At 40.7% G+C, this 15514-nt stretch overlaps 1 protein-coding gene across 1 annotated transcript in view; it reads right to left on the bottom strand.

Moving 5' to 3' along the window:
* Positions 1–15514, bottom strand: part of RNS2 (ribonuclease 2) — a 71302-nt gene that overhangs the window by 28353 nt on the left and 27435 nt on the right. Inside the window, exons 6-8 of the mRNA XM_010253083.3 lie at positions 15041–15132; positions 10440–10601; positions 9925–10024 (exon numbers count right to left, since the gene is read on the bottom strand). Of these exons, the coding sequence (XP_010251385.1) occupies positions 9925–10024; positions 10440–10601; positions 15041–15132 (354 nt within the window). The remainder of the gene's footprint in view (positions 1–9924; positions 10025–10439; positions 10602–15040; positions 15133–15514) is intronic.

Raw genomic sequence — 15514 nt, forward strand, 5'->3', positions numbered from 1 at the left:
GTGATGATGCTACGGAAGTCATTTCTGGATCCGTCAACGGTGAAGAAGCTGGAGGGGCCAGTGCATGTCGATGCGCATACACTTGATGGATAGGTGGCCGTGTAGGAGGAAGTGGCACCGGAGGTGAAGACTTAGGCAAAGCTGAAACAAGAGGAATGGGGTCCGCAACGGGAACTGGAAGCGGAAGGAAAGAAGAAGGGAAAGAGACATCTAACCTAAAAAAGAACGGAACTGACTCAAAGAAAGTAACATCGGGATACACAAAACAACGTCGAGAACTGGGATCATAACACTTGTACCCTTTCTGGGTAAAGGGTCCTAAAATAGCCAAGAAAGACACTTCGTAGATCGTGCACCTAAGTTGTCTAGTCCGGGGCCAAGATTATGAACAAAACACACACACCTAAAAACCCGAGGGGTAAGAGGGTGTTATAATTCAGGTCTGCCTTAGAGTTCGGCCTGACTGAATTCAGTTATGTAGAAGAAGAAAAAGTGATAAAGAAAGAGAGAAAGAGAGAAGAGAGAATTCTGGTTCGAATTGAAAGAGTCAACTTGACTTCTCCCAGTCGGCCAATATTTATATTATAATTAAAACATAACTAAAAAGACCTATGTGCCCTTACTTAAGTTAAGACCACAAGTTTCAACACAACATTACAGATCAGCAACATCGATCAAGGTATAAAGACAGAAATACCCCTACGCTAACACTCTCCCTCAAGCTGGTGAGTATATATCATATACTCCCGGCTTGTTACATATGTAGTCCACTCTTCCCCGACTCAAGCCTTTTGTAAATAAGTCAGCCCACTGATTTCCTGTATTAACATGTGTAGTGTCTAGCTCTCCATTCAGCACCTTCTCCCTCACAAAGTGACAGTCAACCTCAATGTGCTTGGTTCTTTCATGAAACACTGGATTAGAGGAGATATGAATTGCAGCCTGATTATCACAATAGAGCTTCATTGGAGTGTTAATGTTGTACCCTACTTCCTGTAGAAGGTTCCTTAGCCACACTAATTCACAAGCGGTATGCGCCATAGCCCTATATTCTGCTTCTGCATTGCTTCTTGCCACAACCGTCTGCCTCTTACTTTTCCATGTCACCAGGTTACCACCCAGAAACGTGCAATAGCCTATAGTAGACCGCCTATCAGACATAGAACCGGCCCAATCAGCATCAGAATACCCTTCTATTTCAAGTTTTCCCCCACTCTTGTATATCAAACCGCGACCCGGGGCCCCTTTTAGATACTTCACAATTCTCAAAACCGCATTCCAATGAGAAATCAGAGGTTTTTGCATGAACTGGCTTACCACACTAACTGCAAATGAGATGTCTGGTCTGGTAATGGTTAGGTAGTTCAGTTTGCCCACAAGTCGTCGGTATCTGCCAGGGTCTTCAAACACTTCACCCATATCACTACTTAGCTTGGTATTTGTGTCCATGGGTGTTTCAGCTGGTTTGGCACCCAACAAGCCTGTTTCTTCTAGCAAATCAAGCACATACTTCCTCTGGCACAGGTTAATCCCATACTTGGATCTCGCTACCTCTATCCCCAAGAAGTATTTCAGTTTACCCAGGTCCTTTGTCTGAAAGTGATCCTGCAGATAAGTCTTTAGCCTGTCAATACCAATGTTATCATTCCCAGTAATAACAATATCATCTACATACCCCACCAACAGTATTTTTCCTCCCGGAGAGTCATGACTAAATACAGAATGGTCAACTTTGCACTGTTTCATGCCAAACTTCTTTACCACCTCACTGAACCTACCAAACCATGCTCGAGGAGACTGTTTAAGCCCATATATAGCCTTCCTTAGTCTGCACACCTTACCATCCTCCCCCTGAGCAACAAACCCTGGAGGTTGCTCCATGTAGACCTCCTCGAGTAAGTCACCATGCAAAAAGGCATTCTTGATATCAAGCTGATACAGTGGCCACTCATACATGGCTGCAAGAGAGATCACAACACGAACTGACCCTATCTTAGCAACCGGTGAGAAGGTCTCTATGTAGTCAATGCCATAGGTTTGGGAGTACCCTTTTGCAACTAATCGCGCTTTCAGGCGTTCAACACTACCATCAGGCAGATACTTAATCGTATAAACCCACTTACAACCAACAACTTGCTTCCCAGGAGGAAAAGCAATGAGGTCCCAAGTATGATTATGATGAAGGGTTGAGAGTTCTTCTTCCATGGCACGGCACCACCCTGGAGAGGCAAGGGCTTCCTGGACATCCTTAGGAACAATAACTGATGATAACAAGGTAACAAACTGGCGATGGGAAGCGGAAAGGTGAGTAAGAGAAACATAATTAGAAATGGGATGAAGGGTGCAAGTACGTTTACCTTTCCGCAAAGCAATGGATAGATCAATCTCAGATGCTAAGTGGGGGTCTGGTGCCGGATTCGTCGACGGAGATGTAGCCGGAGGAGTAGTAGCTGGTGCACGTGGGCGATGTGTATACACACGACGGATAGGTGGGCGTTCAACAGGTGGTGGCACCGGAAGCAAGGATTTGGTCACGACTGGAACAAAGGGAGGAGGATCGACAACGGGAAGTGGAAGAGGAGGAGGTGATGAGGAGGAAGAAGCATCACCAGACCCCAAAAAGAACGGAGTAGACTCAAAGAAACTAACATCAGCACACACAAAGGACCGTCGAGAACCAGGATGGTAACACCTATACCCTTTCTGGGTCCGAGAATAGCCAAGGAAGATGCACTTGAGAGAACGGGCATCAAACTTGTCGTTCCCGGGACCCAGATTATGGACAAAACAGACACACCCAAAAACTCTCGGCGTAAGAGGGAACGGAGACAAAGTGGGAAACAAGATCTAAAACGGAGACTGACCATCAAGGATGAACGTGGGCATCCGATTAATCAAAAAACAAGAGGTAAGCACTGCATCACTCCAAAAAGGTTTGGGAACATGCATGTGATGCATTAGGGATCTTGCTGTTTCAAGGAGATGGCGATTCTTTCTCTCAGCCACCCCATTTTGTTGTGGGGTGTAGGTACACGAGGTCTGATGTATAATGCCGTGTTGGTCCAGGTATTCCTGAAATGACGAGGATAAATATTCGTGGCCATTATCAGAACGAAAAACTTTGATGTGGGTACCCAATTGGTTACGAATTTCAGCATAAAATTTTTAAAAATTGGTAAACAATTCACTTCTTTCTTTCATTAAATAGAGCCACGACATCCTTGAAAAATCATCCACAAAAATGACAAAATATCTGTATCCATTATATGACATTACTTTATAAGGACCCCAAACATCTGAATGAACTAAAGAAAAAGGACTTGACACACGGCTATCAACCCTAGAACTAAAGGGAACACGATGGTGTTTCCCAAACTAACACGACTCACAATTCAAAACAGAAAGCTGACTCAAGGACGGAACCAAGGACTTCAAGACTTTGAGCGACGGATAACCAAATCGGCAGTACCACTGAAGAGGAGAAAGAGATGACTGGAGAGGTGTTGAAGTTCTACCACCACCACCGTCAAGATAATACAGCCCACCTGCTTCATGCCCTCCACCAATCTTCATCCCCGTTCTTGAGATCCTGAAAGACACACATAGAAGGATAAAAGGTAATGGAGCAGTTAAGTGATTTGGTCAGCTTACTAACAAACATAAGGTTAAAAGGCAATTTAGGAACATACAGAACTGATGAGAGGGATACAGGATATAGGTCAACATTACCAACACCACAAATTGAGGATGTGGAACTATTAGCAAGGGTGACAGATTGTGATGTTGAGCAATGAGATAAGGAGGAAAACACACCTGGAGTTCTAGTCATGTGATCGGAGGCTCCAGAGTCAGTGATCCAGGGATTGGGTGTAGATGCCAGACAAGCCATACCTGAGTGAGCAAAAGTCGTCGTGTTCTGCTGTGATTGGATAAACCTCTCATATTCATCACGGGGAACACTCACCATCTCCTTCATGGGACCATCTGTGGATGTAGAAGGCAACTGGTCAGATGAATGATTCTCCTGTCTAAAGCTGGAACTTGAGTCACCGGTCGCGGCATGATTGGCCCAGGTTGAGGGAGGACCATGTAAATCATAACAATAGTTGATGGTATGTCCATCCATACCACAATGAGTGCACTTCCTCGGGCCTGAGCTACGTCCTCTACCACGGGCTCCTCCTGAATCTCTGCTCCCAGTACGACCACCACCACGTTTATAAGTAGACCCACCATTGCCACTTCGGCCATATGCAGAACCACTACCAACACCACGACCAGACTGAGCTCCCCGAGCTCCACCTCTACCACCACGGCCTCTTGATGCAGCAAAGGCAGATCTATCTGAGATATTAGAGTTCTCAGTAGATCCGATAGAAATCCTCCAAAGTCGAGCAAATACCTCTTCTAGGGACGGAAGAGTTGATCCCCCTAATATCTGAGCCCGTACTGGTTCATATTCAGACTTTAGTCCCACCAAAAATCTAGTCACATTAAGCTGCTCTCTCTGTTGTTGTTGAATCTTGACATCAGAAGTTAGAGGATGATAGACATTCAACTCATTACGTATGTTCCTCATGTTGGCATAGTACTCCTCAAGACTCTGATTGCCCTATTGCAGATTAAACTCTGGTTGTATTGTCCTGCCCCAAATACAATTTCTTCGCATGGTCCCACACATCTTTGGCAGTATCAAGGAACATGAAGTTCACACTAATCTTGGGTTCCATACTGTTCCACAACCATGTGATGATCTGAGCGTCCTCTTGCTCCCAGTCTTCATACTCGTGAGAGTCAGAGGAAGGTTTCTCCTCTCTAATGTGTTTTACCTTCTTCTTTGCCTTCAGAAAGACTTCAACGGATTTAGCCCAAGGCACATAATTCTCTCCATTTAACTTAATGGAGGTCATCTGAACATTCAGGTAGTCTGTAGGCACCATCACACTAGGTTTATAATCATTATTGTCTCCCATTATGTTATCACCAATTCTGCACACTTGCTGAATTCTATTATCACTGAGATATGCACACTACACATCACTAGGTCACACCTGTCACACTGATTGCAGCACTAATTGTTGCTGGAATGTGTGCTCTTTACACCACAAACCCTAAATCACACCCGTCACACTGATTTCAGCACTTGTTGCTGAAAAGTGTGCTCACACCACAAACCCTACTCCTACAACCACCTGAAATCTCACCACTATATGATCATATCTCTTCCTTCAAAATGCACAAAGAAACCAGCATAAACCCTAGTACTTACTGGCCGAAACCCTAGCAAATGGTCTGAAACACACCTCCTATTTAATCCATAACAGATATCATGTACTGAAATCTCTTACCTTATTGCTGAAGTAACACCCATGCGAGCAGGAGAGCAGTCCATACACAACAGCCACACACAGTTCGGCCCTCTATTCTTCCTCTACTAGGAGAGGGCAATCTCAGAAATCACAGCAACTGACCACATACGACCTGACTAGAGGCATAGGGACCCCCAAGGGAAGAGGGCGATCACTCCTTTTCAGCCCTTTCCCTTATCTCCAATCGAACACAGAAAAAAAAGGAAAACCCTAGATAGGGTGCGCAGAGAATGAACCCTAGGCAAGCAAAAATCTAGGCAGATTTAACCTAGCTCTGATACCATGCTATAATTTAGGTCTGCCTTAGAGTTCGGCCTGACTGAGTTCAGTTATGTAGAAGAAGAAAAAGTGATAAAGAAAGAGAGAAAGAGAGAAAGAGAGAAAGAGAGAAGAGAGAATTCTGGTTCGAACTGAAAGAGTCAACTTGACTTCTCCCAGTCGGCCAGTAAGTTTTTATATTATTATTAAAACATAACTGAAAAGACCTATGTGCCCTTACTTAAGTTAAGAGCACATGTTTCAACACAACATTACAGATCAGCAACATCGATCAAGGTATAAAGACAGAAATACCCCTACGCTAACAGAGGGAAAGGAGACAATGTAGGAAACAGAACAAAGAAGGGAGACTGACCATCAAGGATGGACATAGGCATTCCGTTAATAAGAAAGCAAGATGTAAGCACATCATCACTCCAGAAACATTTGGGTACATTCATATGGTGCAACAGGGACCGAGCGATTTCTAAGAGATTACAGTTTTTCCGTTCAGCTACCCCATTTTGTTGGGGGGGTATAAGAGCAAGAGGTTTGATGAATAATACCATGTAGTTGTAAATATTGTTGAAAGGGTCTATAAAAATATTCTCGACCATTATCTGAACATAGGATCTTAATATGAATACCAAATTCAATGCAGATTTCAGCATGGAACTTTTGGAAAATGGAAAATAATTCACTTCTTTCCTTCATAAGATAAAGCCATGTCATCCTTGAATAATCATCAACAAAAATAACAAAGTACTTGTATCCATTGTGTGACTATTTTATATGGACCCCAAATATCTGAATGGACCAAAGAAAAAGGACTCGACATATGATAATCGACTCTAGGACTAAAGGAAACCCGATGATGTTTCCCATACTAACACGACTCACAATCCAAAGTAAAAAGATGACTCAATGCTGGAACAAGTTGCTTAAGTGCTTTAAGAGACAGATGACCAAGTCTGCAATGCCACTGGAGAGCTGTTGAAGAACCACAACCACCACCACCATCAAGGTAATACAATCCACCAACTTCATGCCCTCCACCAATCTTCATCCCCGTCTTGAGATCCTAGAATACACAAGATGAAGGGTAAAAGATGATAGAGCAATTAAGAGACTTGGTTAATTTACTAACAGACATAAGATTAAAAGAAAATTTGAGTATATACAGAACTGAAGACAAAGATAATAAACCAGTTTTAACATCACCAATACCACTTATGGAAGAAGTGGAACCATTAGAAAGGGTGATAGTGTGGGTTGTAGAGGATGAAGAAAGTGAAGAGAACACACTTGAAGTCCCAGTCATGTGATCGGAAGCTCCAGAATCAATGATCTAGTGGGAGGGTTTGGATGACAGACAAGCCATACTAAGTGGGCAATCATAGTTGCATTCGGCTGAGAAGTAGCCTGGATCAACCACTCATATTCAGTACATGAAATACTCATCATCTCTTGTCCGGAGGCATCTATAGGTGGAGGTGTTTGACCGGTCTGCTGACTCCCTTGTTCCATATCACCACTTGCCACTACATGATTTGCCCAGGATGAAGGTGGGTCACGTAGATCATAGCAAAAATTAATAGTGTGTCCATCCATACCACAATGCATACACTTTCTCGGACCATGATTATGTCCTCTACCACGGGCTCCCCCTGAATCTCGACCTCCAACACGCCCACCACCATGACTGTACATGTGTCCACCTCTACCATCACGGCCTGGCTGGCCTTGATGAGCTACTCTACCACCACAGCCGCCCCCTCTAGCCACCGCAAGGGCAATCCTATCGGATATGGTGGGGTTCTCTGGAGGGCCAACTGAAATCCCCCGGAGACGAGCAAACACCTCCTCAAGAGAGGGGAGGGCAGACCCACCTAGTATCTGAGCCCTCACCGGTTCAAATTCAGGCTTCAGTCCCACTATAAATCTGGTTGCATCAACTTGCTCTCTCTGTTGTTGCTGAATTTTAACATCAGATGTAAGGGGGTGATACACACTCAACTCTTTCCTCAAATTTCTTAGACTAGCATAATACTCTTCAAGACTCTGGTTACCCTGCTACAGACTAAAATACTCTTGATAGAGCTGATATACTCTGGTGGTGTTATCCTGTCCTGAGTAAAGCTTCCTTGCATGATCCCAAATTTCCTTGGTTGTGTCCATATTGTTCCATAGCCAAGTCATAATATGTGCATCTTCTTGCTCCCAATCACCATACTCTTGGGAATCAACTGGGGGTTTTTCTTCTCTTATATGCTTTACTTTCTTCTTGGCTCTGAGAAACACTTCAACAGATTTGGCCCAAGGTACGTAATTTTCTCCATTCAATTTAATTGAGGTTATCTGTACATTCAAGTAGTCTTGAGGAGGGATCATAACCGACTTTGTTCATTATCTCCCATGGCTGTAAAAAAAAAAAAAAACTTTCCCCCTCTGTTTCAACCTGCCTTACCCAGCGATCACTACATTGCACTCCAACAGCACTGTACTTCACTCCTATAGTTTATCACTCACCACCATACGATTGACCATTCCATACACATCACACACAAGAGTGCCACTTCAGCATTCCATACAACTGATACTAAGCCTTCGGTCCACTGATCTGAACCACACATCCAAACCTACCACAAAACCTATTGTTGCAGCCCTCTTCATTCCATCGATTAGAGGGTTCTCTACCAACCACCTGAAACCAAAACTTCACACCCAATCGAATACATTAAAACCTCCAGAAGGAAGATACGACAACTACTTTTCAACCTTTTTGCGAAACTCCAAAAAAAACAGAAGAAAACTGAGAGATTACAAGCTGGAGTGCATTGAAAGTCGTTTCTGGACTGACTTATCCTCACTCTGATACCATGTTACAATTTAGATTTGTCAGTTTCAGATCTGAACTTAAGGTAAAAGAGAAGAAATAAGAGAGAGAGAGAGGGAGAGAAGAAGAAAAGGAGAAATAGAAGAAGAAACCTGTTTGAACCAGAGAGAAGAAAAAAAAAATCTCTCTTAGGTCGACCAGCATATATATATATATACATATATATAGTTTACTAAAATAATAACAAAGGTCTTTTATGCCCCTATTTAAGTCGGGACACATCAGCACTAACTTAAAGACACATCACCATACTAATAAAACTCAAATGACCATTCTACCCTTATTTAGTCGACACTAACAGAATTAATAAAACTACTCTCATTTATCAAAAACAAAACGGTTGGTTGGGAAACTTCTTCATCTTTGCTTAACATGACCAAACATTTCTTATGTTGCCAGTGTTGTTAGCTAGTACATGCATTCTCCTAAAACCACCCACCTTCTTGTAGTGGAAATGATACTTGCCTATTTGAAGAGATGCCTAGGGAGAGGGAAACTCTTCAAGAATAATGGTCACATGAAAATAGAAGCATACACAAATGCTGATTGGGCTAGTTGTGTTGATGACAAGAGATCTACCCCCGGGTATTGTGCTTTTATAGGGGGAAATCTTGTTTCTTGGAAGAGTAAGAAACAAAATATTGTTGCTCGCTCTAGTGTTGAAGCTGAATACAGATCTATGGCTAATGGAGTGGCAGGAGTGTTATGGTTGCAATCTTTACTTGATGAGCTGGGTGTTCAATATGAGAAGCCTCTGATGTTGTATTGTGATAATCAGGCTGCAATTAACATTGCTCAGAATCCAAATAGCATGACATAACTAAACACATTGAAGTGGATCAGCACTTCATCCGAGAGAGAGTTGCATCTCAAGAAGTGTCCCTATATTGTCTCAGATATGTAGGTAGCTGATCTCTTCACTAAGGTGGTTTACAAAGACCAAGTTGGAGACAGATTTACGCAAGTTAGGAATGACTAATATCTACTCCCAACTTAAGGGGGAGTGTGGAGATAGTTATTAGTTGCTAGTGTGTGGTCCCAATCCCACTAATATCTTTATATTTATTTCATGGTAGTTATGGTAGTTAGGCCAAATATATTTGTTTCATATTTATTCCTACTCCACTAATGTTAATTTACAAACATATAAATACTAATCTGATGGGGCAGCAAGATCATCTAACCGCACCCACCCTTTTCTCCTTTCTTCTTCTCCTTCTCTTCTCTCTTTTCTTCTTCTGTTCATGACCTTCTTTTCTCCTCTTCTTTTACTGAAGTTATATCAGAAAACAAACAGGTTCTGGTTTCTTTTATCCAAGTCTTACTTGCAACTGTTAAACCATACCAGAATAATGCTGAAAGGATTTTAAATAAAAAAAAAAAAGAATAAGAAAAACTCACGTAATGGCACATATTGTGGCAGGCTGATGTATCTGGGGCAGGAACTTCTAGGAGTAAGTAGTTCAAATTGGGTGCTAGAGCCAATTATGCAATCACGAGGCTGCAAAACATGAAAATTTTCCACAAGAGCTTATTTCAAATTCTCTTAAGAAAGGCATTTTTTCAGTTAACTTTATTGGTAAAAGACAATGGCTAACATAAATGAGAATGTAAAAACTACCGGTTGAAAGGTTCCACTTAGAATAACCAGATTGAATTATCCTCACTATCCAATATATTTCTTTACATATGATATTAATAACAATATCAGTATAGCACAAAGGTATGGGCAGGTTCATTCAATTAACTGAATTTTGGCCTTGCTTGGTTCTGCACTATAGCATCAGAAAACATGATTCTGATTTTCCACTTGCTCTGCCCATTGTATATTATGGAACAAGAATAGTAGATTTTTCTCTAGTTTTAAATGTGGGATAGAAGTAAAGGATTTTTAATGGTGAAGAAGTTGGACTAACCTTGAAATCTTTATAGAAGCATAAACGAAGTTCCTCCAAAGCACCATGTGAGCACACTAACAATGGAGATGCCCCCACAGCATTCTCAATGGCGGAAACAATTCCTCCCAAAGGATACTTCTCAGAATTAGAGGGTGCAAATCCAGCCTCGTTCAGAATTTTCTGGTATCATACACTTACATGTCAGAGAAGATTCTTTTCTGGAAAGTGTCATGCTAAATCAAAAACATGATTTGACTTTGACAAACAATCCAACAGAAAAAGGTCAAATCACATTCAACTCATTGTAAAGAAAATTAGACAATGGGTATATAATAATACAGTAGATGGTGGTTAGTGTATCATTATATAAAATTGTTCCTTGTGTTTTTGTGATCATATCATCATACCTTTAGTCCCTTCTTGGTGAGATGCTTGTAATTGTACACAATTATTGTTCTAATATAAATGGCCTTATCGGGTGCAGGTCAATGTAACTAACACCCTGATGCAGGAACAAAGAAGCTAAAACTGGAATTTTTTGAATTTTTTATTATTTTTGTATTTTTAAACAGAAGGGACATTTTGGTTATTTTATATTATGTCTATGGGGACTAGCTAGTAGTTTGATTTTTCCTAATTCTAGCAGGATTTTTTTATGGAAACTAATTCTAGTAGGATCAACTATCCCTATACATGATATATGTGTGTGTGTGTATCTAGAGTAAAAAATGTGGAGATTTATATTGGAATAATATTTCAATTATTTTGGTGCATATTATGCTTGTGATGAGTGATACCCACACCTTAGAGTTATTATAGACATGTTGTCAAGTGATACTGGATTTTTTGCTTCTTTTTCTCTTTATTTTCTCTTTACTTTCTCTTTAATCTTTTGAGAAGCCATTACAGACATCAGCAGTGATATGTTCTATGTCAACAATGGTTCATGCAACATTCTCAAAGGACTGGAAGTGATCTATGTCAAAACCTGAAAACTTTCCATTCTAGCCATGTATTATGTCCTTTGTGCCAAACCATCTCCAACTGGTCCCCTATTTCAGTGCCCCCCTATAGGTACTCACAACTATTCATCCCTCAAAAATCACCCCAAAATTCCACCTAGCCCTAGATTCCATAGATTTCAAGTTTTCTCCCAACCCTGGAATTGTTGTCCTTAAGTGCAAAAGTGGTTGGAGTGCAAAAGGCAAAGGAAATAGGGATTGATAAACTGGTCGTTGAAGGAAATTCAAAAGTGGTTATTAGCTGGTTATTGAAGAATGTTGCATCAAATTGGATCTACAAAAATGAAATAAGATGGTTTCACTGGAATTCTAAAGACATGCATTTGGACATACAATGGATACAAAGATCAACCAACAGCTTGGCTGATGGCTTAGCAAAACAAGGGGTTACTAGATAACAAATGTTTTAGGCTCAGCTGTAATAATATGCTCAAGTTTTCTAACTGAATTGTCAACTCACAACCTCTTGTTGTACAGTTGTACTTGTACTAGCATGTATCTTAAGTAATGAAATCTGTTTTTTGTTGCTGATAAAAAAAAGACCCCTTCTAAACCTAAGATCCTAATCCAACCCAGACGAGGAGGCAGACCAAAATTTAGAGATAGGTTCCATATTATAGTTTGATAATGAATAAAACAGGAGGAATTGTTCTTTGAGAGTGGCATTACCCAATGTTCAGGAATGGTTCTTCCTGAAAAAGAACCCTATGCCCACCACCCACATCATATCTGATAAAGCTTAGGAATGAGGGCTGAAGCTCGTAGATAGATTTTATCACAACACCCTTCCTCAATTCCTCAATTTTATTAGGTATGAAGTTTGTTCTGGCAACACTGTTCATTTTTGGGAGGATATTTGGGTAGGAGACACACTTTTAAAGGATTTGTTCCCTTCGCTATTTTCTGTTTCTTTGTACAAAAAAGAGGTGGTCTCAAAATTTGTCTCACCTTTGGGAACACCCTTAGATCCTACTTGAGATTTTGGGTTTTGCAGAGGACTTAGGGATGATGAAATTGAATCTCTTTTTGTCTTGCTTGGTTGTCTTAATCAGGTTTGTTTGGATCCCTCCAAGCCAGATAAGAGGGTATGGACTCCTAGACTCAATGGAACCTTCACTTGTGCTTCTTTCTTCATGTCCATCTCGAAACTTTCTACTCACCAACCTTTTCCGTCAAAAGAAATTTGGTGCAGGCCAGTTCCCCAAAAAATTATGGTGTTTTGTTGGGAAGTATTCCATGGGAAAGTAAACACTTTAGATAACCTACAAAAGAGAAGACCTTTCCTCTGTACTTCTCCTAATTGGTGTATCCTTTGTAGAGCTCATGGTGAGGATTGTTACCACCTATTAATATCATGTGCCTTTTTTGCAGACCTTTGGGCTTGGCTACTTTCATTGTTTGGGAGTAGTTGGAGTCTACCAGCAGAAGTTCACATGCTCTTCAACCATTCTACCTTTTATTGGCCTTCAAAAATAGGGAGAATTATGTGGAGATGTGCTCGTGCTTCCTTGATTTGGACTCTTTGGGAAGAAAGGAATGTTAGAATTTTTCAAGAAAAGGAAAGGAGCAGTCAGGAATTGAAAGACTGTGTGTTAAATAGGGCAATACCTTGGCTGAAGACCTTGGAAATCTTTCATCAATTCTCCTCTAATGACCTTTGGAGAAATTGGTCAGCAGTAGCAAGGTGTTCATCCCTAAAGGACAAATCAATTACAAGCTGGTCTCCTCCATCCGAAGGCTCACTGAAGTTGAACTTTGATGGAAGTAGCATGGGTAATCCAGGATTATCCGAAATGGGGGGGGCTTTGAGAAATGACAAGGGAGAGATTTTGTTGCTCTACTCAGGTCCCTTGGGAATTGGGGACTCCATCAGGGCAGAACTTTAGCTATTGTACAAGGGGTGCAATTTGCAAACCAGCTAGGGGTACAACACCTAACAATCGAGGGGGATTCCAAAGTCGTCGTGGTGGGTTGGTTGAAAAATCCTGAAGAGGCTATGTGGCGTTACAAGAATGAAATGAAGAAATTTAGTTGGTTGACAAGGAATATGTTGGTCACTGTACAGCAGGTGGGGAGATCAGCAAATACTTTGTCAGATGTGTTAACTAAGCAAGGGGTAAATAGGGAAGAATTGTTTTGGGCTCAATTGTGATTCTTGCTTTTCTTTCCTAGTTTACTTGTAAGATTCAAGGAGGGGCTGCAGCTCGCGCCTCTCCCTGGGATGTTGTATGAACTCACTCTAAATCTGCTTCTAAATTAATAAATTTATTATTGTTCATCAAAAAACCTCGTAGATAGATTTCCAGGGAGAACTTGCTGATGAATTAGGAGCCACTTTAGTATCCCAGCCATTGTCCAGAGTACCATGAATATTCATAATGACCTTATGCCAGAGCCTATCCCTTCCTAGTAGTAAGTTTCACAGCCTTTTTCCCAAGCAACGCAGTATTTCTATGTAGAAAACTTCTTATCCCCAAACCACCTTGCTCGTTGGCCCTACACACCACTTCCCATTCAACCAAGTGGTGCTTCCTTTCATCCCCCAGTTCTCATAGAAAATCCCTCATGTACTTCTCTAACTTCTTTGCCAGCTTGATTGAGATGCGAAAAGTTGAAAGGAAATAAATGGGTAAGTTGGCCATCGTGGATTTAATAAATGGTATCCTTCCTCCAAGCAATATAGTTCCTTTTCCACAAGGCCAACTTTATTGAAAACCTTTCCAGCACTGGTTTCCAAAATCCTTTTGTCCTCAGGTTGCCACCCAGGGGGGAGACCAAGGTACTCCATCAACCAGGATTTAACTTCAAACCCCAATAAATTTGCACAAGGGATCAGCTTGTCATCTTGCATGTTAATTCCTGCCACTCCACCCTTAGATTCACCCTTAAATTAGAGACTTTTTCAAACAGAGAGGTTAACTCCTCTACTCTTATAACAAGTGCTCGGAATCATGATTTGGTTTAAAAACCAATGTTTTCTTTACAGCCCCAATTTGAGGGGGAGTATAAAGCAGATGAGACATAGATTATAGTAAAATATTGAATCATTACATACAACTATTTCTTACATATTTTATTAGTCCCCCTTGAATTCTCTGTTTGGTCCCTTCCCAGTTCCCAGAGATCTTCTTGTAATTGCATATACATAATTATTCTAACATAAGTAGGCCTTTGTGTGGTATGAGCCAACTTAACTTGACAGACCCATATGTTTCTGTTTGGCTCAACTTCTCTTCAAGAAACTTACAAGCATCAATCCTCTTAAATTAACACTCATAATACAGGTACAACAGAAACCCCAAAAAATTATTTTGCACTAGTTCCCCATTGACTAAAAATAAGTCTATCATGTTTCTGATTACCACAATACCACTTAGTAGGGTTAACCAGGCACAAAACAATTTTTTTTTTATCATCCAGGCACAAAACAAATTTAACACATGTCAAAGTAAAATAGATCACTTTCATAAAGTTAGTTTTTTCAGAGCTCTTCATCTTCATTCACTGCAAAAAGTTAGAAATGTGGTGCCAATAATCATTTGAAAAATAAATTATAAATTTTCACAAAATATTGGAATAAAAAAATCCAATACTAACCGTGACATTATATTTGAAATAGAGATCGAGAGTTGTTGAGAAATAACTGAACTCATCTTGTATTACTGGAAATGAACAAGTCCCGTGTTTCTCTGCAATAAAATGTATCAAATGGATAAGGATCAAATGCAAATAGAAAATAAAACAGTTATATAGCGATGCAACATGCGTAGTCATCACCAATTTGGTTTTGGACCCATTACCTCAGGCTTCCCTTACTACTCATGTGACAAACTATAGTGGATTCTCTTCCTACAAGACTGCTATCCACAGCCAGGGTTTAAGCACACAACAAGAAGCCAATTGATGAGCCCTAAAATGAAAGATAAAGAGAACCTAACCTTGTCTCTCTATAAAATATAAATGTTCATATTCTCTTTCATTTGAAGTTAGAGGAGCAATGAATGAGAACTTAAGTTTTAGTTATTTGTGACTCTTGGAGTTGAAGCACGAAGGTAGATTCCTCATTTGGTG

Source organism: Nelumbo nucifera, chromosome 7 (assembly GCF_055504915.1).
Source record: "Nelumbo nucifera cultivar China Antique chromosome 7, China Antique-T2T, whole genome shotgun sequence".
Lineage (NCBI taxonomy): Eukaryota > Viridiplantae > Streptophyta > Magnoliopsida > Proteales > Nelumbonaceae > Nelumbo > Nelumbo nucifera.